This window comes from Lepidochelys kempii, chromosome 18 (genome assembly GCF_965140285.1).
Source record: "Lepidochelys kempii isolate rLepKem1 chromosome 18, rLepKem1.hap1, whole genome shotgun sequence".
In the NCBI taxonomy this organism is placed as follows: Eukaryota; Metazoa; Chordata; order Testudines; family Cheloniidae; genus Lepidochelys; species Lepidochelys kempii.
Window position 1 is genome coordinate 12306427 of NC_136397.1, and position 22804 is coordinate 12329230.

General features: G+C 48.1%; 1 protein-coding gene across 5 annotated transcripts; it reads right to left on the bottom strand.

Moving 5' to 3' along the window:
• Positions 1 to 1181: 1181 nt before the first annotated feature.
• On the bottom strand, positions 1182 to 20961 carry MIIP (migration and invasion inhibitory protein). 5 transcript variants are annotated; one of them, XR_012155526.2, is made up of 11 exons: positions 19001 to 20174; positions 12623 to 12813; positions 11424 to 11897; positions 10679 to 10781; positions 9923 to 10034; positions 8555 to 8619; positions 8005 to 8134; positions 7493 to 7589; positions 4123 to 4168; positions 3363 to 3470; positions 2924 to 3012 (listed from the first exon to the last, which is right to left on the bottom strand). XR_012155526.2 is itself a non-coding variant. In XM_073316348.2 (10 exons), the coding sequence occupies exons 1-10, from the start codon at positions 20853 to 20855 to the stop codon at positions 2920 to 2922; spliced, it is 1452 nt and encodes a 483-aa protein (XP_073172449.2). In that variant the 5' UTR covers positions 20856 to 20961; the 3' UTR covers positions 1182 to 2919. The 5 variants fall into 5 exon arrangements, 4 of the variants coding, with proteins under 4 accessions (XP_073172449.2, XP_073172446.2, XP_073172450.2 ...); XM_073316348.2 differs by lacking the exons at positions 4123 to 4168; positions 19001 to 20174 and adding an exon at positions 20777 to 20961 and having other exon boundaries at positions 1182 to 3012; XM_073316345.2 differs by lacking the exon at positions 4123 to 4168 and having other exon boundaries at positions 1182 to 3012; positions 19001 to 20149.
• Between the last annotated feature and the right edge of the window lie 1843 nt (positions 20962 to 22804).

The following is a 22804-nucleotide window of genomic DNA, read 5'->3' on the forward strand; positions in this document are numbered from 1 at the left end:
CAAAGTCACCTTCTGCCTGGCTTTGCTAGAGGTTGTAAGCTCTTTGAGACAGGGAATGTTCTGTTTTTGTACAGTGCTCAGCCCAGAGAGGTTCCGGGCCATGACTAGGGTTTGTAGGCACCACCACCCTTCAAATAATAATAGTAACAATTACCTACAGTCTGCTGTATACTGGCACCATGAACACACCCCAGCAACCACAGCTCAGAGCTCAGAAATAGCAACATACTCAATCCTTCTTCCATGTAGGTTAGAGTAGGACAAGTACTCTGGCTGGGTCACAAAATCCAAGACGCACAGAGTCCACCTAGAATTGCTGGAATCTAGCAGGGGATATTTACTTGCTCCCGTAGCAACATCACAAAAGGCTGTCAAATCGCGGCCATTCTATAGAACATGTGCGTCAGTCAGCGTCTTTGGAACTTCCCGTGCTTGGCTTCATTTCAATTCAGCAGAGCGGGGCTCTTCATGTACCTGGGAAGATGGTCAAGCGTAGACCAGAAAGCTGGTTTCCCTCTCATGGCTTCCAGTACAGGATGCTACTCATTTTCTGGTTGACATGTAGCACGACACTAACAAAATCACCTGTTCTCCCAGCATTACTGGTTCCCATATGGAGCCAAAAGGTTCACAGCCCACCTTTTTAGAAAGGCAGTACGGTCGTGCAGACTCAGGAATGAGCACAGTCCTGGGAGGCAGGAGACCTGAGTTGTAATCCTGGTTCTGCCACTGATATGCTGTGTGGCCTTGAGCAAGTTACTTAACCTGCCTGGGTTTCAAATTTCCCCATTAGTAATACAGGGATAACCTATGTGGATGGGTTCACCTGGCTACGGTGTAACCATGGTAGTGCGTAAAAAGGACCAGTGGGGGTGTAACACTCTATATAAACGCTGTGCATTATTCCAGGGAGGAACTAGGAAAGGGTTTCTGATTTGAGCGTTTAGTGGTGAAAAGGTTTTAAGAAGTCCTGCCTTAAGATACAAGTTCGCACAACCAAGTTTTACTGCTGTATTTTGAATTAGTTTGCGGGGTGTGTCAGGTTTCTGTGCCCCCAAAATGGAAAGAACTTTACAAATTCCATGTACTTTGCATCATATTTGATATACTGTTTGTTGTACCTTTTTCGCACTGCCTTCAGATTAAGGCAAAGAAACTAAAATGATCAGTTGCACTTTCCATTTATAGTCAGTTTCATTTTTTATTTCTCATCCAGTCACCCAATGCAACCATGTCTAAACTTCCGACACTAAAGAGGAATGCTTCATTTAAAACAAAATTGCTTTCAATTAAATATTTAAATTATTCCATTAATAGTCTTGTAAAATAAATTCCCGCTTTTTTTTTTTTTTTTTAAAATTCACAAGCTGCATTTTATGCCTGTAATAAGCTCTGTAACACTAACAGACAATGAGCCAAACTCATCCCTGGGCTAAGCCCATAGAAGTGAATGGTGTTACACCCTAGGGATAAGTTTGGACCAAGATTTCTAAATACTCATAAGAGTAGGGCTCTGGGTCGGTCACGGAAGTCACGGATTCCGTGACTTTCAGTGACCTCCATTGACTTCTGCAGTGGCCAGTGTGGCTGGCTCCGGGGCCAGCTGTTCAGGTGGCCCTGCAGCCAGCCGCACCAGCATGGCTGGAGCGGCCCCGGGGCTCCACCGGCTTCCTGCACCAGCAGCCCCCTGGGGTAACCTCCACAGCAACAGCCCCCAAGATTTAGCCAGGAGTATTTATAGGATAAGTCATAGCTAGGTCACAGGCATGAATTTTTTTGTTTATTGCCCAAGACCAGTCCATAACTTATACTAAAAATACCCATGAGTAAATCGTAGCCTTACTTATGAGTTAAGAAGGCTTGACTACAACCCATAGAATTCCTATAACAGAACTCTACATTCCAGATGTTATACCAGAAAATATAAACTCCTTCTTTATTGTTTTCAAAAGGGAAAATAAAACCACACCACGTAACAGGCCTCAAACAAACTCTCACACATTATTTCAATGCAATTAAAAACCTCCATGAGCATGTCTTCAAAATGCCTTCCCACCAGCCTTTTACAATCAGAGGTAAACATGACTTCAGAATGTTCTAAGACATATTGTGGCTTTGTGATTCATAAAACACCTCTTTCTTTTGACAATGGTTTCTTCCCCCCCGATCTATGCTGAACATGATCCACCAAATCCTCCGTCCAAAGCTAATGCACAAAAACAAACATGTTTTTCTTATTAGAACTAAAGCACAGTCACTCTTCTTTAATGTAAGAATTACTCATGTTCCAAACCTCCTGGAAGCATGATATTGAGCATCTTTGCATACCCCATGCTGTGACATGCAGCTCACAGTCCCAACTCTTTGTCCAGAGAGCCAAAATTCTTGGTTTGATGAGTCAACTGTATTGCTTTTATGAGCTGGGTGGATGAACTCTGAATGGACGTGTCTATTGCAATATATCCTATGGCTCTTTTATTACAGGGAACAGTACTAACTAGTCATCCTGTTTTCTTAACCTACCAGATATCTCTTACAGCAACTGACCACGTACACTCAATTTACATCCCTGGGTGGGAAAGTGCAACGCACGCACACAACTGCGGTGACTGTATGTACCAGTGGCCAGTTAGAGGCCAAAACTGGCCAACTGCAAGCAATTTCTGCAATTGTTGCCTCGCAGCTTGCGCAATTCCAATACACACGTGCCCGTGGATTTTTGCGACGGCGTTTGCACTTGCAGGGCTAGGAAAAAGCTCTCCTCTAAAGGTTCATTTTTAGGCAAACGCTGCCATTTCTACTCACTCCCAGTATCCCACACGGCCCCTGGGTAATCAGGTCAGCAGCTCATACGGTTGAGACAGTAGGATTTTAATTCGGCGTTGTTGTGTAGCATAGTGGCTTGTCTTGAGCTCTCCACTAAGAAGCATTACGAAGTCTGAAATGAGCTGAGCGGGACAGGTTTAGGAGCTGGTCCGTTCTGGTTCCTCCTGACATTCGGGGTGCCAAGGTCTAGAACCCAAACAAAGACTCGATCAACCTACAAAACCAAAAATCCCACTCCCCTCATCTCGTCACAACACAGAGAGCCTTACAACACACTGCTGGCTCAGTGCCTCGTCTTCCAGCTTAATTAACCCTTTCATGGCTACATTAAACTGCAGCCCAGCAGCAGCATCGCTCCCCAGAAGGGCAGACATCCCGTTGGAAGGCTAATGCTTCCCGGCTTCATACCCAGTTACACGGGGCAAGTGGGGAAACTGAGCCCGATGCACTCTAGGTCTCTTGCTCAGCTGTCAGTAAATTACCATCATGAGCCACTGAAAACAGGGGCCAGGCAACTCAAAATAGCCTGTTCTTACCAGGTGAGAACGGTCAGTGGGTTTTTGTTGCAGTGAAGTTCGCAGATCCAAACTGCTAAGCGTGGGGCTGCTGGAGGGGATGACGTTTTCCCAGCCGGCCAGGCAGTGCTGTGGGGAGAGGTCTGTCTGTGAATGCCTTCTCTGGTAGCGTACATGCCCCCAGAAAAGGCACAGCCCAGTCTCTCCAAAAGGGGGCTCTGAGAGACTGTTGAGTTCATTTCTTTAAGAGCTTTATATGATCATAAAGGGGGACTGATGAGAACTTCACAGAGGCTCTAAGGTGCTGTGGCCAGATTTGCTCTCTCTTTCCATGAGGCAAAGCTACCTCACTTCCCCCATGTGTCCCCTTCACTGGCTTCCACACATTTCCAAAAGCAGTTAAAAAAAAAGATTAAATCAAAACAATTGGATGTTTTTAAATTTTACCTAAATACACATTTTCTTTTCAAAAGTTAAAACTAATTAAAACTAAATTTGAAATTATGGCAATTTTATGTTTAGGCCTAACCTTACTATATTCTATTTAAACCTTTTACATTAAATACAAGTAATACAATTCAAGCAGTACATGTTGGCTGCTGCAATTTTAAAGAAAGTCAAAGCCCTGTACTGGTGGAAGTTTCTTGCTAAGTGCTTGAAGCCAGAATTTGTTGAAATGGTAAACTAGCTTTTAACTGCAGTAGCCTCTCCTGCAGGTGGAGAGAGAATTTTCTTCATATGAGTTTATTCAATTAGTTTGGTTCAAAGTTGAAAAACTCACTAGGAGTTGGAAAAGCAGGCAAGTTTTTCCCCACGCTCTTTCCAATCTGTGGATAAAAATTAGGTGTGAGAGGATGAAATCTACTAGTTCTAAAATCTTGAAGGACATGGTGACCAGAAACAATCTGTTGAATTCTCTAGTATAGATAGTGCTTCCTTTGTTTAATAAACCAGTTAGTTTTAAAACACAAAACATTTTGACCTCACTTTGTGTTTTCTTGTGTATCCAGCACGCTTACGGCAGTTTTATTTAACTAATAAAACAAAACAAAAAATCCTTTAAAATGCTGGTTTGGGGCATTTTTTATTGTATTCCAACTTCCATGCAAATGCAGCTTGTGACTCAAAACACAATTAAAAAATGAATCTACTAAAGAAGAAAAGCATCATTCTCTAACATAATAAACCGTAATAAAATGCATCATTTTCTAACAATAAAACAGTTGTAAAAGTTAAGAATCTGAATAAATGAATGTTAAGCTATAGAATTTCTTAAATAAATGCAGGTTTCAGAGTAACAGCCGTGTTAGTCTGTATTCGCAAAAAGAAAAGGAGTACTTGTGGCACCTTAGAGACTAACCAATTTATTTGAGCATAAGCTTTCGTGAGCTACAGCTCACTTCATCGGATGCATACTGTGGAAACTGCAGAAGACATTATATACACAGAGACCATGAAACAATACCTCCTCCCATCCCGCTCTCCTGCTGGTAATAGCTTATCTAAAGTGATCAAACCTCGACATTGGTGAGGCCTCATATGGAGTACTGTGTCCAGTTTTGGGCCCCACACTACAAGAAGGATGTGGATAAACTGGAGAGAGTCCAGCGAAGGGCAACAAAAATGATTAGGGGTCTGGAACACATGACTTATGAGGAGAGGCTGAGGGAACTGGGATTGTTTAGTCTGCAGAAGAGAAGAATGAGGGGGAATTTGATAGCTGCTTTCAACTACCTGAGAGGTGGTTCCAGAGAGGATGGTTCTAGACTATTCTCAGTGGTAGATGAGGACAGGACAAGGAGTAATGGTCTCAAGTTGCAGTGGGGGAGGTTTAGGTTGGATATTAGGAAAAACTTTTTCACTAGGAGGGTGGTGAAACACTGGAATGCGTTACCTAGGGAAGTGGTAGAATCTCCTTCCTTAGAAGTTTTTAAGGTCAGGCTTGACAAAGCCCTGGCTGGGATGATTTAATTGGGGATTGGTCCTGCTTTGAGCAGGGGGTTGGACTAGATGACCTCCTGAGGTCCCTTCCAACCCTGATATTCTATGATTCTATGATCACTCTCCTTACAATGTGTATGATAATCAAGGTGGGCCATTTCCAGCACAAATCCAGGTTTTCTCACCATCCCACCCCCATACACACACAAACTCACTCTCCCGCTGGTAATAGCTCATCCAAAGTGACCACTCTCCCTACAATGTGGAAATGGAAATGGCTCAACTTGATTATCATACACATTGTAAGGAGAGTGGTCACTTTGGATGAGCTATTACCAGCAGGAGAGTGGGGTGGGAGGAGGTATTGTTTCATGGTCTCTGTGTATATAATGTCTTCTGCAGTTTCCACAATATGCATCCGATGAAGTGAGCTGTAGCTCACGAAAGCTTATACTCAAATAAATTGGTTAATCTCTAGGGTGCCACAAGTACTCCTTTTCTTTTTAAATAAATGCGTATAAATATAGTGTATCCTCCTGGTTAGCAAAAAGAAGTACCAAGCAATCACAACCAACCTTTCCGTACGAAAATAAGTACAAAGTACAAACACAAACAAGATTAAAATTATTAATTTAAATCAACGTTTCCTATTTGCTGTTTGAAATCAAACATAAAACCAATGATTGTCAGATCAAATGTGGTTACAATGACAGATAAGATGGGTGAGATAACACCTCACCCACCTTCTCTCTCTAATAATCTGGAACTCTCACAGCTACATGGCATACAACACGTACTAACACATAGTTGCAAGATGTGTCACATCAGCTTCCTGAGCATTCTGAACTCAATGCACTGGGCCTCCATTTACCCACTCAGCTCCTCTGCACAGAATTTTTGGCTGGAGCTGTGCAAATAACTGGCATTAAAAAAAAGGAAAGAAAAAGTTTCAGATTGCCCCCTAAGTACTACTTTTCAAGTTTTTCACTGAACTGACAAGCCAAAAGAATATTTGTTTTGGGTCGAAGTAAATGTTTTGCTTGACCCAAAACAGAACATTTTGTTCCAATTTCAAAAGGGTTTTTTGTTTTGTTTTTTTAAAATCAAATGGAAGGAAATTTCAAATCAAAAAGTTGTTTTGAACTGAAAAAAATAAAATCAAAATGTTTCCTTTGGAAATTGTCAAAACTAAATGTTTCTATTTTTCTGGAAAACAATATTTTATAGGTTGTTGGGTTTTTTGGCCTAAACAATTTGGCAAAATTGACACAAATTGTTTCAGTCAACTTAAATCTGCAGTTTTCAAGGACAAAAGTTTCAAGCCCAGGTCCGTCTCTCTGGAGCTCTTTGCTCGCCGAGCCACTGAGGGTGCGTCTGCATAGCAACTCGACACCCGGGGCCGGCCTGTGCCAGCCAACTTGGGCTCATGGGGCTTGCGCTGGCAGAGCCGTTTCAACGCTGTGTAGACTTCAGGGCTTGGGCCTGGGCGCTAGGATCTTGCAGGGTGGGAGGGTCCCAGAGCTTGGGCTCCAGCCTGAGCTCCAAAATCTACACAGCAGTGAAACTGCCCTGCAGCTCAAGTCTTGGGAGCCCAAGTCAGCTGGCACGGGCCAGCCGTGGGTTTGATTTTTGCTTTGTAGACATACACCGTGTCTTTATAAATACCTTCCTTCTTTGCTTTAGGGCTTTGGCCCACGCTCTACCCATTCATCCTGCCTATCTCCTTTTACCACACGCTTCTGTTTACTGCATTTTACCAGCAAAACTGTTTATTTGCAGTTGCAAGCAGTAAAGACAACAGCCTGCTCTTCTCTCTCTGCTGCATTCTTTGGCCTTATCTGTCTGCAGGAGAGCCACTGTCCCCAACTCTGCAGGCATTTGCTCTCAGTGTATAGCATTTGGACACACGCAGTGTATGCAGGGGGTTATATAAATTATATTGCGTTACAGATGGGCATGAGCTGCAGAGTTTGCACCTAGGTTTGGCTCTTCCTGGCTGTCACCATGATTGGACCAGTCTCAAAGCCTCGCTCTGAACTTCCCCATAGTTTGGGGGTGTTCAGCTCTGGAATCTTAGCTGAGACCCATCCCTGGCATTAACACATCAAAGCTCTTGGTTCTCTTATTTTCCTAACATGTGGCTATTACCACTCACCCCGCTGATGATGCAGCCACCTGCATAACGGTCAAATGGGAAGGTGGAAACTTACCGAGGGTAAAGCCAGATCGTCTGCCGGTTCAAAGCTCTTCCTGCAATGGATTTTGTACTTATAGGCAGGCAGGAGGGTGGACCTGGGAATGCTGACCCTGCAACCAAACAGAGGAAGTCACTGCGCAGGTCCTCCAGAAGAGACATCGCAGAGCTGAAGGCATCTGCACTCCTCCTGCCACATCTGGAGTCTTAGGACCTCATCCAACGCCTACTGAAGTCAATGGGCTTTGGATAAGTTCCTTAGGGACTGGTGTGTACACCCAGACTCTGGACTAAATTCAGCCCCGAGGTAAGGGGGTACATCTCCCGTTGACTTCAAATGGGAGCTGCTCCTGCTTACATCAGAGCTGAATTTGACCCTTTTGCATTTCAAAGCCCAGAACTCCCTCTCCCCTAAGACAGCAACTTTGTAAGGAGGCATCTTAAAGGGGCCTCATCCCCATACGTAGCTCATTCTCTATCTACCCTGCTGGCTTCCTGTGCCACTCGGGCTACCAGCACCGTACATACCTGATGTAGGCTGGTTCCTCCAGCGTCTCCGGAGGCCGTCGGGCTCTTGGAGTCTTACACACGGGGCAGGCAGACTGTGAACCCACAGGGACGGTAAACAGACGCCCGTTTAATCGATAGCAATAAACACCTGCCGCGCAGAGGAGAGATCGTCACTTCATTCGCTGCCCGTGGCACTCATCTTCCCCAATGCACCCCACACCCCACACAGAACCAAACCCCGCTTGTTCTCCCGAAGTACTTTTTACACGTTAATTTCCCTCCCATTCAACCGCTGCCTGAAAACAGATGCAGATTCAACTGAACTTCCTCAACTTAACGCCCAGTCAGTCAGTCAGGTCAATTACAGAGAACACTGGAGAAACAGAGATGACACGAAAGAGAATCAGCCCAGGGACTCCTGCCTCTTTGGAGTGGGAAGTGGGGGCTGAACTGTAAATTCTTTCTGTGACCCTTCTAAGAGGCTTAAGGCAGGGATTTTCCAAAAAGAAAGCCACAGAGCATAGCTGCCTGTGCCTAGAAACTAGATTTGGAAGATATCTCATCTTACACTGATGGGAACTGGAAACCAAATCTGCTTCTTGCTCAGGAGCCAAGTAATCTGGTACCTCTGGCCTAAGAAAACAAAAGATTCGGTCACAGCTGTGCACTCTGGAGACAGTGATGGGAACATTGCAATATCCCCCCTGAAGGGGTCTCTTGCTGTCCACACCCCCTTTGGACTGGCTTGGTGGGGAAAGCACTCATCACACTTTACACTTACACCAAGAAACCGAAAGGCTAGTCACAGAGAAAATGCCCATCTCTGGGCAGAGGACAGACCTGCTGCATTAGAATATACAGTAAAAGCTGTGTTATCCAGCACTTTACCAACCAGAAAGCTCTAGAAACCGGCATTTCTGATATCCATTAGAAGTCCGCTTGATGCAGAGACAGCAGGCTCCCTAACCAGCTCTGCGCGTCTCCCCAGAAGCGGCGACATGTCCCTGCTGCTCTTAGGTGGAGGAACGACCATCGAGGCTCCGTGCACTGCCCTCGCCCTGAGTGCTGGCCCCACAGCTCCCATTGGCCAAGAACCACAGCCAGTGGGAGCTGTAGGGGCGGTGCCTGTGGGCAGAGGCAGTGTGCAGAGCTGTCTGGCCGCGCCTCCGCCTAGGAGCAGCAGAGACGTGTCACCGCTTGCGAGGAGCCACCCGAGGTGAATGCCACCCAGGTCTGGCACCCCATACCTTCTCCCGCACCCCAACCCACAGGTCCCCCCTGCACCCAAACTCCTCCCAGAGCCTGTGCCCCGAACCCCCTCCAGCGCCCCAACCCCCTCCCACACCCAACTCCTCCCAGAGCCCGCGCCCCATACTCCCTCCTGCGCCCCCAGCCCTGAGCCCCTCTCACACCCAAACTCCTCCCAGCGCCCGTGCCCTCCCGTGCCCCCAGCCCTGAGCCCCCTCCCGTACCCAAACTCCTCTCAGTGCCCACACCCTGCACCCCCTCCGTGCCCCAAGCCCCAGCCCTGAGCCTCCCCCGCACCCAAACTCCCTCCCTCCCATTGGTAAGTATAACTCTTAGTTAACCGGAATTTTTAACTTAAGGGCACACCCCTCCATTCCCACAACATGCCAGATAACAAAGCTTTTACTGTGCTTGATGACAGGAACAAGTTCAGAAATCCATTTAAATCGTTCCCAGACATTCTTAGTTTCTTGGCCATGCGGGAATGGTACAGTTCACCTCCGCACCTGGCTCTAGTTCAATAGCAAACAGTTGCTTCCCAGAAAGAGAGCAAACGCTCAGTGACCTGCTGCTGGGCTGGATGAACCATCCTCATAGTCTCCTACTCCACAGAGAAGGTGGCAGACCCCCCCACCAGTTCTTCCCTTGTTCCTGGCGCAGCTCACTGCCACCTTAGTCCCCTCCTTACCCCAGGTCTTCCTCATGGACACATGCTTCCTTGTTCACCTGTCGGAACTCCCTGAGCTCAGAGAAGTACTGCTCAGATTTCTCTGACAGCGACGAGTCCGTCTCCAGCAGCCCTGGGAACGCGGAGAAGAAAATTTAAAGCTGGAATTGCATCAGAGGCAGGTGACGCAGGAAAGCTCACACAAAGCGGTCAGCTAACCAGGATGCTGCTCAGTGCCAAAGAGGGCAACCGATCAGACCAGCAGACACAAATGGAACAGCGTGGCCAACTGCCAAGCAGCTACTGCCTCTGTCAAAGGAGAGACCCAATGGGGCCAGTGACTTCTGTGACTCTGCACAACTAGTGCAAAAAGACTTGAAATGATCTCTCCTTCTCGTGTCCTTTGTTCATCTCCTGCTACTCTGTGCCCCACTCGAATTCTCTCAGCCCTACAGCAGCTGCCAGGATTCCCGGCCAGTCTCCTCCCTGCCGTTCCAGGAAAGCACAGGACATCTCTGCACTGACCGGAGAACCGTGCCTGGCTTGGTAAAACTGCAGCTCTTGTGCTGAGAACATTTGCCAACTTGCAGACTTTTCAGTGGTACCAGGGGAAACAGCTCACTATTCCCTGGCCTCAAAGCACACATAGTCTCCAGGCCCGGGCCCGCACCTCCGTCTGTACCCTTCGGCCTACAGGAGGCGAGTTGTGATTTTAGCCCCTCAGTTAACCAGATCAACCCAGTAACAACACAGATGTGCAATGGGGTTAGGACTCGCCTGCAATCCAGTCGTAGCCCAAGAAAGGACGTGCTGACCAGCTAGCGGCAGGGATGGTGTATTCCTCAGGGTCTGACAGAAAAGTCACACGGCCAGCTTCCTTCTGGGGTGAAAAGAGTTCACAGCTCACTAGAGACTCCGTATGCGGCTACAAGGACACTGTGCTCCTCAAAGGGGACCTATCTGGTAGCTGTAGAAAGGGAGGTGGCTGTGGTCTAATGAACGGGGCTGAGAAATCTGGGCTCTAGTCTCAGCTGTACCAGCAAGTCACTGCCTGGCTTTGGGCATGTCTCTCACCCCTCTCTGCCTCAGTTTCCCCATCTGAAAAACGGAGACACGTGGCCAAGGCCACACAGCAAGTCAGTGTCAGACCCGCAATCAGCATGCAGGGCTTGCTGACTTCCAGCTCTGCGCTGACAACGGTACCATGGGCTGCCCTGAGCTGCCCTGCAGGATGACGGCAACAATGCGTGCCGGATGTATATGGTGTGCGGATGGAGACAAGCCGTGCAACGGGGATAACCCCCGGGCCCTCTGCGGGAAGCCGGTAGCCGTGCTGCCTGTCCCGTATGTGCGTGGTGAGGGCAGAAGTGGGATGATGGATCATTCCACAGAGAAGTGGGAAGAGGGTGGGCAAGATGCCAGGGGCCCTCAACTATTAGGAATGGAACAATTTGGCCCCGGACATTTATTTCCCCTCCACCTGGCTTGAGCTGCTCAGGCCAATGCCCATCGGGCTCTTTACCTTGGCTTCTTTACCCCCAAGTGTCAGCAGAATTGGTTTGGGAGTCCTGGAGTCTCTCACGGCCGCTCGCCGCCAGCCATTCCCATCCGCTGGGATCCTGCCCAGCATCGTCTCTGCCTCAGCCCTTGGCCTGCCCCTCTCCTGGGCGCTGTGGAGCACGGTGGATTGCTTTCTGCCCTCTCTGTGTTTCCCAGGGGTGGATTCTTCCTCTGGGGTTCTCAGGGCGTTGCCGTCTCTGGCCACTCGGGAGGTTTCTCTGGTGATGGACGCTGCCGGTGTGAAGCTTCGTTCTGCCCTGGGGGAACCCGGATACGCCCCCGCTCTGTGGTGTGGTACGCCCCTCCCCTCCCTGCTGCACGCTATGTGTTTCAATGGCAAACGAAGGGCTGCCCTGGCGGCACTGGCTCCGGGTTCCACAGACACGAGCGTCACAGGGTCCGTCGCGGCCTTCCTCGCATGGCCTTGGTTCTCTTTCTGTAACAAGCACAGAGATCCACATGTCACCACACAGAGACCGGAGACAGCTCGGGAATTAGCGCTACGATAACTCAGCCTCATACCGTTCTACGCATCTCCACCGTGCCATGCCAGAGTCACACAGAGGCTGCCGGAGAGAGAAGGGGGAAGGCCTCGTGGGTGCGAATAGGCTACTTCCAGGCCTCTTTGCCCACAGGTGAGAATCACAGCAATGGGTGGCCTCTGAGGCGGTGGGGAATTAAAGGACAATGGTCCAGGTTACCCCTCCTCTCACCTCAGCTGGAGATACCTGTGTAACAGACGCTGCCCTAGCTAGGCACTGTATTCTCTCCCACCTTGCGTCTCATGGGGACGAGAGGCAGAGCCTTTGTTAGACGGACGAAGCTCAGACCATGGGATCGCGAATTTCGCCAGCAGACTCCACGGCCACTGGATTGCACCACAAGTCTCATGCACCTGCACCTCACCTACCCAGCAACTCTCTCTGCAGCATTGCTGCCTGTCACCGTGGTGCCCATTTGCTTCCCAGCCCTGTGCCTGGTGGATCTCAGCATTTCCAGTCCCGTGCCTCTGGGTACCGCAGGTTTGAAAAACGCCTTTTATATTAGGAAACCTCAGCTCCAGGCATGGAACAGTTAGAGAGGAGAATGCATTTCTGCGACAGCATCATTGCTCCTTTGCGCCACTCTTATCTAGCCTACCCAGCCCAGCCCAGCACATACCCCTCTCCTAGGAACAGGGACAGCTCTCTCTGCATGAGTTGTTCTTCTGGAAAGAGAACAAGCTGATAGTGGCTTGCGAGGAAGTCTTTTCTTGATTTCTTCCTGCTTCGCTTGGAGCCTTTCCAGAAGGTCTTGGTTTGCACGACGCAGCCTCTCCAGTTGCTCTGACTCCATCTTCTGCATGATGGTCCCTGTAGGGCCAGAGAAAGGTGAGTTGCATAACTGTGAGCACTCCACAAAGGAGCCGATTGGGAGGAGCCAGCTGAGTTACAAATTGCGGGGAATCCTCTCTAGAGATGCTTACAAGTGCTGGAGGGTTTTCTTACAGTTGGAGTTTTGATCAGATCCCCTGAGAAAGAAATCAGTCTCAAAAGTCTCCTGTCTTTACGAACTCTAAGAACAAGCATCATTTTTCATTCCTCTTCCCCTCGGGAAATTAACAAGTAATTTAGGCCCCTAATCTGGGTGCTCTTAAAGAGAGATTATAAAACCTAAAAGAGGAAATAAACCATAATGATTTAAAAAACAAAAACAGAACCATAGGACTGGAAGGGACCTCGAGACGTCATCTAGTCCATACCCCTGCACTCCTGGCAGGAGTGAATATTATTTAGCCCACCCCTGACAGGTATTTGTCTAACCTGCTCTGAAAAATCTCCAGTGATGGAGATTCCACAACCTCCCTAGGCAATTTACTCCAGTGTTTAACCACCCTGACAGTTAGGAAGTTTTCACTAATGTCCAACCTAAACCTCCCTTGCTGCAATTTAAGCCCATTGCTTCTTGTCCTATCCTCAGGAGGTTAACAACATTTTTCTCCCTCCTCCTTGTAACAACCTTTTATGTACTAGAAAACTGTTATCATGTCCCCTCTCAGTCTTCTCTTTTCCAGACTAAACAAACCCAATTTTTTCAATCTTTCCTCACAGGTCACGTTTTCTAGATCTTTCATCATTTTTGTTGCTCTTCTCTGGACTTTTGCCAATTTGTCCACATCTTTCCTGAAATGTGGCACCTAGAATTGGACACAATACTCCAGTTGAGGCCTAATCGGCGCAGAGTAGAGCAGAAGAATTACTTCTCATGTCTTGCTTACAATACTCCTGCTAATACATCCCAGAATGAAGTTTGCTTTTTTTTTTTTTTTTTTGGCAACAGTGTGACACTGCTGACTCATATTTAGCTTGTGGTCCACTATGACCCCCAGATCCCTTTCTGCAGTACTCCTTCCTAGGCAGTCATTTCCTATTTTGTATGCATGCAACTGACTGTTCCTTTCTAAGTGGTGTACTCTGCATTTGTCTTCACTGAATTTCATCCTATTTACTTCAGACCATTTTTCCAGTATGTCCAGATCATTTTGAATTTTAATCTTATCCTCCAAAGCACTTGCAAACCCTCTCAGCTTGGTATCATCCGCAAACTTTTAAGTGTACTCTCTATGCTATTATTTAAATCATTGATGAAAATATTGAACAGAACCGGATCCAGAACTGAACCCTGCGGGGCCCCATTCATTATACCCTTTCAGCATGACTTTGAACCTCTGGGAAGGATTTTCCAACCAGTTATGCGTCCACCTTATAGTATAGTCCATCTAGGTTGCATTTCCCTAGTTTGTTTATGAGATCATGCAAAACAGTATCAAAAGAAAAATATTTAAATGAAATTGGGTTTAAATAACCCTGCATTGAACATGAGAATGTGAAAACCTGTTAAATTAATTAGCCTAAATGTAGGCACCAAACCCCATACCCTTATTTGTAGAGGCGTGGAGCACCTGTACCTCTGTTTGATAACTTTGGCCTAGGGTTTTAAAATACTTTTTGGTTTAATCGTAGCTATTTTAATAATTCCTAGAAATTTACACATTCAAAGCATTGTGCACACAGTAATTAATCCATAGAAGACCCTGGAGAAGTATGTAGGTCAGTATTGTCACCCACGTTTTACGGATGAGCTAACTAGAGCAGAAAGAGGGGAAATAACTTTCCGAAAGCCAGAGTGCAAATCAGTGACTCAGACAGGGCAAGTGTACCGACAGCCAATCCTATGCTGCCTCTCTCGTTAGTAATACAGGTAAGGGAGTTAAAACAACAAAAGCTTGTCTTGACAGGATGACAGGAAGGAGGAGGATCCTGGGAACTACAGGCCAGTCAGCCTCACTTCAGTCCCCGGAAAAATCATGGAGCAGGTCCTCAAAGAATCAATCCTGAAGCACTTACATGAGAGGAAAGTGATCAGGAACAGTCAGCATGGATTCACCAAAGGAAGGTCATGCCTGACTAATCTAATCGCCTTCTATGATGAGATTACTGGTTCGGTGGATGAAGGGAAAGCAGTGGATGTATTGTTTCTTGACTTTAGCAAAGCTTTTGACACAGTCTCCCACAGTATTCTTGTCAGCAAGTTAAAGAAGTATGGGCTGGATGAATGCACTATAAGGTGGGTAGAAAGTTGGCTAGATTGTCGGGCTCAACGGGTAGTGATCAATGGCTCCATGTCTAGTTGGCAGCCGGTGTCAAGTGGAGTGCCCCAGGGGTCGGTCCTGGGGCTCGTTTTGTTCAATATCTTCATAAATGATCTGGAGGATGGTGTGGATTGCACTCTCAGCAAATTTGCGGATGATACTAAACCGGGAGGAGTGGTAGATACGCTGGAGGGTAGGGATAGAATACAGAGGGACCTAGACAAATTGGAGGATTGGGCCAAAAGAAATCTGATGAGGTTCAATAAGGATAAGTGCAGGGTCCTGCACTTAGGACGGAAGAACCCACTGCACAGCTACAGACTAGGGACTGAATGGCTAGGCAGCAGTTCTGCGGAAAAGGACCTAGGGGTGACAGTGGACGAGAAGCTGGATGTGAGTCAGCAGTGTGCCCTTGTTGCCAAGAAGGCCAATGGCATTTTGGGATGTATATGTAGGGGCATAGCGAGCAGATCGAGGGACGTGATCGTCCCCCTCTATTCGACATTGGTGAAGCCTCATCTGGAGTACTGTGTCCAGTTTTGGGCCCCACACTACAAGAAGGATGTGGATAAATTGGAAAGAGTCCAGCGAAGGGCAACAAAAATGATTAGGGGTCTGGAACACATGACTTATGAGGAGAGGCTGAGGGAACTGGGATTGTTTAGTCTGCAGAAGAGAAGAATGAGGGGGGATTTGATAGCTGCTTTCAAATACCTGAGAGGTGGTTCCAAAGAGGATGGTTCTAGACTATTCTCAGTGGTAGAAGAGGACAGAACAAGGAGTAATGGTCTCAAGTTGCAGTGGGGGAGGTTTAGGTTGGATATTAGGAAAAACTTTTTCACTAGGAGGGTGGTGAAACACCGGAATGCGTTGCCTAGGGAGGTGGTGGAATCTCCTTCCTTAGAAGTTTTTAAGGTCAGGCTTGACAAAGCCCTGGCTGGGATGATTTAATTGGGGATTGGTCCTGCTTTTGCGCAGGGGGTTGGACTAGATGACCTCCTGAGGTCCCTTCCAACCCTGATATTCTATGATTCTATGACTGCCTCGTTGTCCAGCATGCTGGGCCACAAGCCAGGGAAAAGGGATTTTATAAAGGAAAGAATCATAGAAATGTTGGACCTCAACAGGTGATTAGTCCAGTCATCAGCACTAAGGCAGGATTAAGTATTATCATTCTAGACCAGCAGTCTCCAAACGTTTTTGGTCGCGCACCCCTATCAGTAAAATTTTTTGAGCACCCACCCCCAATATATGTATATTTATTTATTTATAAATTATATACATGTACTACTGTACTAATATATTATGTAAATTATAAAACATACAAAAATTAGAAATTAAAAAACAATGAGCTAAAGATGAAAAACAATATTTTTAAAATAATTTTTTATTTCATTTTATTTATTAATGGTACAAAAAACCTTTTTGCTCTCACTAAAAAAGTGACTATTAGTATTTTTAGTGAGAGCAATGTGATTGAATATGCTTTATTATTTTTGAAAATCTTGGTTTAACACTTTGCGATACAGCGGGCGCTCAGGGTGGGGTGCGGGGTCTGGGAGGGAGTTAGGGTGTGGGAGGGCGCTCAGGGCTGGGGCAGGCAGGAGGTGCAGGGCACTTACCTGGGGCAGCTCCTGTTTGGTGCGATTCTGGGAGCTGCCCCCCCAGCCCCGGCAGGCAGAGCCACCCGGAACGCAGGAGCTTTAGGGGCTTCAGGGCCCCGGGGCCCTGGCCTGCAGCTCGAAAGCCCCTTTCGGAATGCGGCCCTGCAAGCCCGGGCCAGAGGACTCAGCTTTGAAGGGGAAAGTGCCGCTTCTTTCCGGCCACTGGCTGTGCGGCTACCCCTGCTCCTCCACAGGCCGGAGGACTCAGGCCTGCCCCCTCCCTTTTTTCCCCCCTCTGGCTGCACCCCCCAATTGATCATCTTGCGTGCACCCCACTTTGGAGACCACTGTTCTAGAGCATCCCTGACAGGTGTGTGTCTAACATGTTCTTTAAAGCCTCCAATGACACAGATTCCACTACCTCCCTAGGTAATTTGTTCCAGTGCTTAGCTACCCGTACAGTTAGGAAATATTTCCTAACGTCCAACCTAAATATCCCTTGCTGCAATTTAAGTCTTAGCTTGTCCTCAGTGGATAAGGAGAACAATTTATAACCCTCCTCTTTATAACAAACTTTGATGGTTATGTGCCTGTCAGTCTTTTCTCCAGACTAAACAAACCCAAGTTTTTTAATCTTTCCTCATAGGTCTTGTTTTTTATACCTTTCATTATTTTTGTAGCTCTCCAATTTGTCCATATCTTTCCTGAAGTGTGGTGCCCAGAACTGGACACAGTACTCCAACTGAGGCCATACCGGTGCCGAGCAGAGAGGAAGAATTACTTCTCGGCTATTGCTTACAAGACTCCTGCTAATACATCCCAGACTGATGTTTGCTTTTTTTTTTTGCAACTGCATAACATACAGTATAGTATATATGATGTTTAGTTTGTGATCCACTCCCCAAGATCCTTCCTAGGCAGTCATTTCCCATTTTGTATTTGTGCAATTGATTACTTCTTCCTAAGCATAGTACTTTGCACTTGTCCTTATTGAATTCTATCCTATTTATTTCAGGCCACTTCTCCAGTTTGTCAAGATCATTTTGAATTCTAATCTTGTCCTTCAAAGTGCTTGCAAACCCTCTCAGCTTGGGGTCACCTGCAAATTTTATAAGCCCATTCTCCACTCCATTACTCAAGTCATTAATGAAAACATTGAATAGTACCGGACCAAGGACAGATCCCTGCAGGATCCCACTTGATAGGCCCTTCCAGTTTGATGGTGAACCATCGACAAAAGAAACTGAGTGCGGCTTTCCAACCAGTTGTGCATTCACCTTACAGTAGGCTATCTTTCCCTGTTTGCTGATGAGATGATCAGGTGAGACAATATCAGAAGCCTTACCAAAGTTGAGATATACTACATCTACTGCTTCCCCCCATCCACAAGGCTTGTTGTGCTGTCAAAGAAGGATATTAGGTTGGTTTGACATAATTTGTTCTTGACAAATCCATGGTGAGTGTTACTTATCACCTTATTCTTCTAAGTGCTTTCAAATTGATTGTTTATTTGCTTCATTATCTTTCTGGGTACCAAAGTTAAGACGAGTGCTCTATAATTCCCTGGGTTGTCCTTATTCCCCTTTTTAAAGATAGGTCCTATATTTGTCCTTTTCCAGTCCTCTGGAATCTCTCTTGTCCTCCACGAGTTCTCAAAGATAATCTCTAATCGCTCAGAACTCTTTTCAGTCAATTCCTTAAGTATTCTAAGATGTATTTCATCAGGCCCAGCCTACCTGAAGGCATCTAACTTAGTCTAAGTCATTCTTAACTTGTTCTTTCCCTATTTTAGCCTCAGATTCTACCCCATTTACACTGATGTTCACTATATTAGTTTGATCGCTGCTAACCTTTTTGGTGAAAACTGAAACAAAAAAAGGCATTTAAAACTCTTTGGTCATTGTTGCGTTTTCTGCTATTGTCCTTCCCTCCTCATTAAGTAATGGACTTGCCCTGTTCTTGGTTTCCCTATTGCTTCTTGTGTATTCATAAAATGTTTCCTGCGACCCTTTCATGCTTCTGTATATATATATATATATATAAATAAAATCCATCATAATCTGACCTAGTTCATTGGGATGGTTTGCTCTTGTGGGCCTTTAATAATGTTTCTGAAGAACTAACAACTCTCCTGAATGCTTTTTTCCCTTAGACTTGCTTGGCACAGGATCTTATCTACCACTTCTCTGAGTCTGCTAAAGTCTGCCTTTTTGAAGTCCGTTATCTTTATTTTGCTGTTTCCCCCCTTGCCACTTTTATGAATCATGAACTCAATCATTTCACGATCATTTTCAACCAAGCTACCTTTCACCTTCAAATTCTCAAGCAGTTCCTTCCTATGTGTGAGCATCAAATCCAGAATAGCCTCCCCACTAGTCACTTCTTCCATCTTCTGTAATAAAAAGTTGTCTCCCATGCATTCCATGAACTTGCTGGATAACCTGTGCCCTGCTGTATCATTTTCCCAGCAGACCTCCGGGTAGTTGAAGCCCCTCCCCATCACCATGAAACCATGTGCTTTGGATGATTTGGTTAATTACTTGAGGAAAGCCTCGGCCTCCTCTTCACTCTGGGTAGGTGGCCGGTCGTAGACCCCGGTCATGACAGCGCCTGTGGTTTTTACCCTTACCCAAACACAGGTCTGCCTCCCGCCTCCCTCCACCCCAGTAGGCGTCTTGGCTACACAAGGCAACTCCTCTTTTCCCCTGCCTGTCCTTCCCGACCAGGCTGTGGATACTCCATTTGGGCCACTGGATACATGTTTCCTCACACATATACAACTCTATAGCACCCTTTGTCCCGAAGCAGCCGGTACAGACCACATCTGACTTGTTTACATGGGCCTGTTACCCTGGCAGCTGGACACAGGGCAGGGATCAAACCCCTGTGCACACAGCACGCCTGGGTGAAGAGGACGCAATGGAAACAACAGGACAGGACAGAACTCACAGCAGCGAGGGGAGAGGCCCTGCCACCCAGCCACCACAAGCTCAGCATCTGGCCCCGGGGCAGCCCGCGGATTCCAGGCTGGTAAAACCGCAGGTCTGATCTGCTCTTTCTAGGGCGTTTCTCGGGCTCTGATCAAGCCGGGGGGGTGGGGCGGGGCAGCAGCCTCCCCTCATTAAAAGCCACAGAGCTCTTTCGCGTCCACACTGAGCTGGGCAGAGACCGGGCTGTCATGTCACCCGAAAGACGCGGCCCGCGGGGATGGACGCCTTTAGGCATCCCCTGCAAGCGAGCAGCAGGATCCTGTCCCAGCTCACGGCGGGCTGGGCAGGTCCCCCACGGGTCAGTGGGAGGCTCCGGGGTCGCATGGAGCGGCTGCAGGGACTGAGTGGGACACGGGGCCGATGGCTCCTCCATGCCCAGCATGACGGGCCCGCTTCCCCAGCCCCGGGGCCCGGCCCTGCTCCGGCCCCAGCGGCCTGACAGCCCCGGGCTCTGCTCCGGCCGGGCCCGCTTCCCCAGCCCCGGGGCCGGGCCCTGCTCCGGCCGGGCCCGCTTCCCCAGCCCCGGGGCCCGGCCCTGCTCCGGCCCCAGCGGCCTGACAGCCCCGGGCTCTGCTCCGGCCGGGCCCGCTTCCCCAGCCCCGGGGCCCGGCCCTGCTCCGGCCCCAGCGGCCTGACAGCCCCAGGCTCTGCTCCGGCCGGGCCCGCTTCCCCAGCCCCGGGGCCCGGCCCTGCTCCGGCCGGGCCCGCTTCCCCAGCCCCGGGGCCCGGCCCTGCTCCGGCCGGGCCCGCTTCCCCAACCCCGGGGCCGGGCCCTGCTCCGGCCGGGCCCGCTTCCCCAGCCCCGGGGCCGGGCCCTGCTCCGGCCGGGCCCGCTTCCCCAGCCCCGGGGCCCGGCCCTGCTCCGGCCCCAGCGGCCTGACAGCCCCAGGCTCTGCTCCGGCCGGGCCCGCTTCCCCAGCCCCGGGGCCCGGCCCCAGCGGCCTGACAGCCCCGGGCTCTGCTCCGGCCGGGCCCGCTTCCCCAGCCCCGGGCTCTGCTCCGGCCGGGCCCGCTTCCCCAGCCCCGGGCTCTGCTCCGGCCGGGCCCGCTTCCCCAGCCCTGGGGCTTCCCCGGCCCCGCACTCACTCACCCTCCCGGCAGCTTCTGGTTTGTAGCAAAAAGCCACCCGCAGCCGCCTCCTGATTGGCCAGTGCGCCCGTCCCCAGCATGCACCGCCCCAACGGCCCGGAACTCGGCTTACAGGGCCAGCTGGGCGGGGACACGTGGGCGACTGGCTCACGTGTCCCGTGCTAACCCACGGCCGTGAGCGGAGCTCCAAGAGGGCGCCTCGGCAGCTGGGCCCTGGGGCCCAGGGTGAAGCTCCAAGTCACCCAGGCTCCGAAGAGCCCCCACGCCGCACGCTTTTGCCCACGCCCTTATCCAGAGCACGCAGGGCTGATGGCAGGCTTAGGAAGGGGGTCGGGGAATCAGTTGACTCATAAATCCATGATTCACACACCACATTCCCTTGTCTGGGAGCATGCCTTCCATTACCTTCGCTAGGGCAGCCTGGGAAGTAAGGAGGTGTACAAAGGAAGGTCTTTAGTTAGTAATTAATTTAGGGCAAGCTTGGAGAGCTTGCAGATAATCACCCAAATCACGTCAAGGTATATGCAGGAGGTGGTCAGGGACAACTAACACACTACACCCTCCCCCAAGGAGAATGCCTTCAAGTGTATGAGGCATTTTATTAGTTGTCAGAATGGTCTTCATTCCTGACCTTATGTTTCACAAAATCTAGACCCAGTTCAAGTGAAAGGGCTCAGACCCCTACCACTGAGACACTGGTGTGCTGTAGCCTTGGATAAGTTATTCTGGCTCTGATTTTTCAGGAGTGCGAAGCACCCACAACTCCTAACTGAAATCAACAGGCACCGCAGTTAGTCAAATATTCCTGGAAATCTGGCTTTAACCTCTGACAATGTGAGGATTAGCCTTTACATAGCATTTGTCAACCACTAATAGTTTAGGCAATCTTCAAGAAATCACTGATTCAGCTTCTCCTTCTCAGCTCAAACCCCCCTGAGATAAAATGATCTCATACTGCTGGACCTGCCAAGTTTTGCTGTGAAGAAAATACAGTGAGAACTCTCAAGTGGTTGATAATTTCACATTGATAATAGGCCATTACCAAAGGATGAATAAGAGCTATTCACTGTTACTCCAAAGCAGGTTTCTTCAGAATTTACTGAAGTAGCTCATGAAGATTTTGTATCGAGCTAGGCAGGACAGACACGGAGAATTTTTTTTCCCCCAATTCATTTTTATTTTGGTTTCCAATTTTAACCGCATTGATACAGGAATAATTCATGCAAAATGTATCATCTTAAATACAGCAGAGAGAAAACTCACTGTTCAGAGGATTTTGAAGAGTTCCATCAACTCAACACAAAAAAATACCAGGAAAAAAAAATACTAAATTAGCAGCAATAAAATAAAGTGCATTTAGCCAAACTTCTTTAATATGAGCCTGGAGGAGTCTGTTCTTGCAATCCATATTCTCATACACAAGAGTTGATCACTCCCCATAGGAGGCAGAGGCGAACTATCTGTGTAGTATATAGCAACAGTGTGAACTCTTCCACCAGTCTGTATTAAAGGAGTTCAGTTGTATTTTGCTTTAGTTTAAGAAGAATCAAATTAATTGGCAATTATGTTTAACTTTGATTCTGTTAATATAACATGCATAAGGCAATCTTCTCCAGACTCTAGTGGCTAGGGTTAGATATTCTTAAGGACATTTTTCTGCCTGTGTTAGCAATTTTGCTTTAAAAAAGGTTCAAGAAATTCTTACCCCTCACTCTACAGGCCAGATTTCACTGCCATGGTGAGAACGCCCAAGTCACCAAAAATCTCTGAAGAAAGCATTAGCAGTATCAACTCAATAGCAAGATACCCTGTTTCACTTCTACCAACCTCGAAAGGGGGTTCAAAGACCACAATATAGTGTGGTGTGTCCGATTTGAAGCCTATGCCACTTATCAAATTACCTCCTGAAGTCTGCACAAAGACCTGGCCACTGGAGCCGTGAACGTCCCAGAAAGTCACATCAGCACTTTCCAGAGTCCCCATGTAGCACAGCATTATCCTTCCTGCACTCAGGAAGAAAATTTCCTAC

Bases quoted from the DNA above. Each gene is read 5' to 3' on its own strand.
- MIIP (XM_073316345.2), bottom strand. From the start codon at position 19,202: ATGGTGATGGGGAGGGGCTTCAACTACCCGGAGGTCTGCTGGGAAAAT. The intron at 10,782-11,423 runs GTAAAGAGCCCG...TTTTCACCCCAG, and splicing joins TTGGGGGTAAAGAAGCCAAG to AAGGAAGCTGGCCGTGTGAC. The intron at 7,590-8,004 runs GTATGTACGGTG...GTTTGGTTGCAG, and splicing joins GAGGAACCAGCCTACATCAG to GGTCAGCATTCCCAGGTCCA.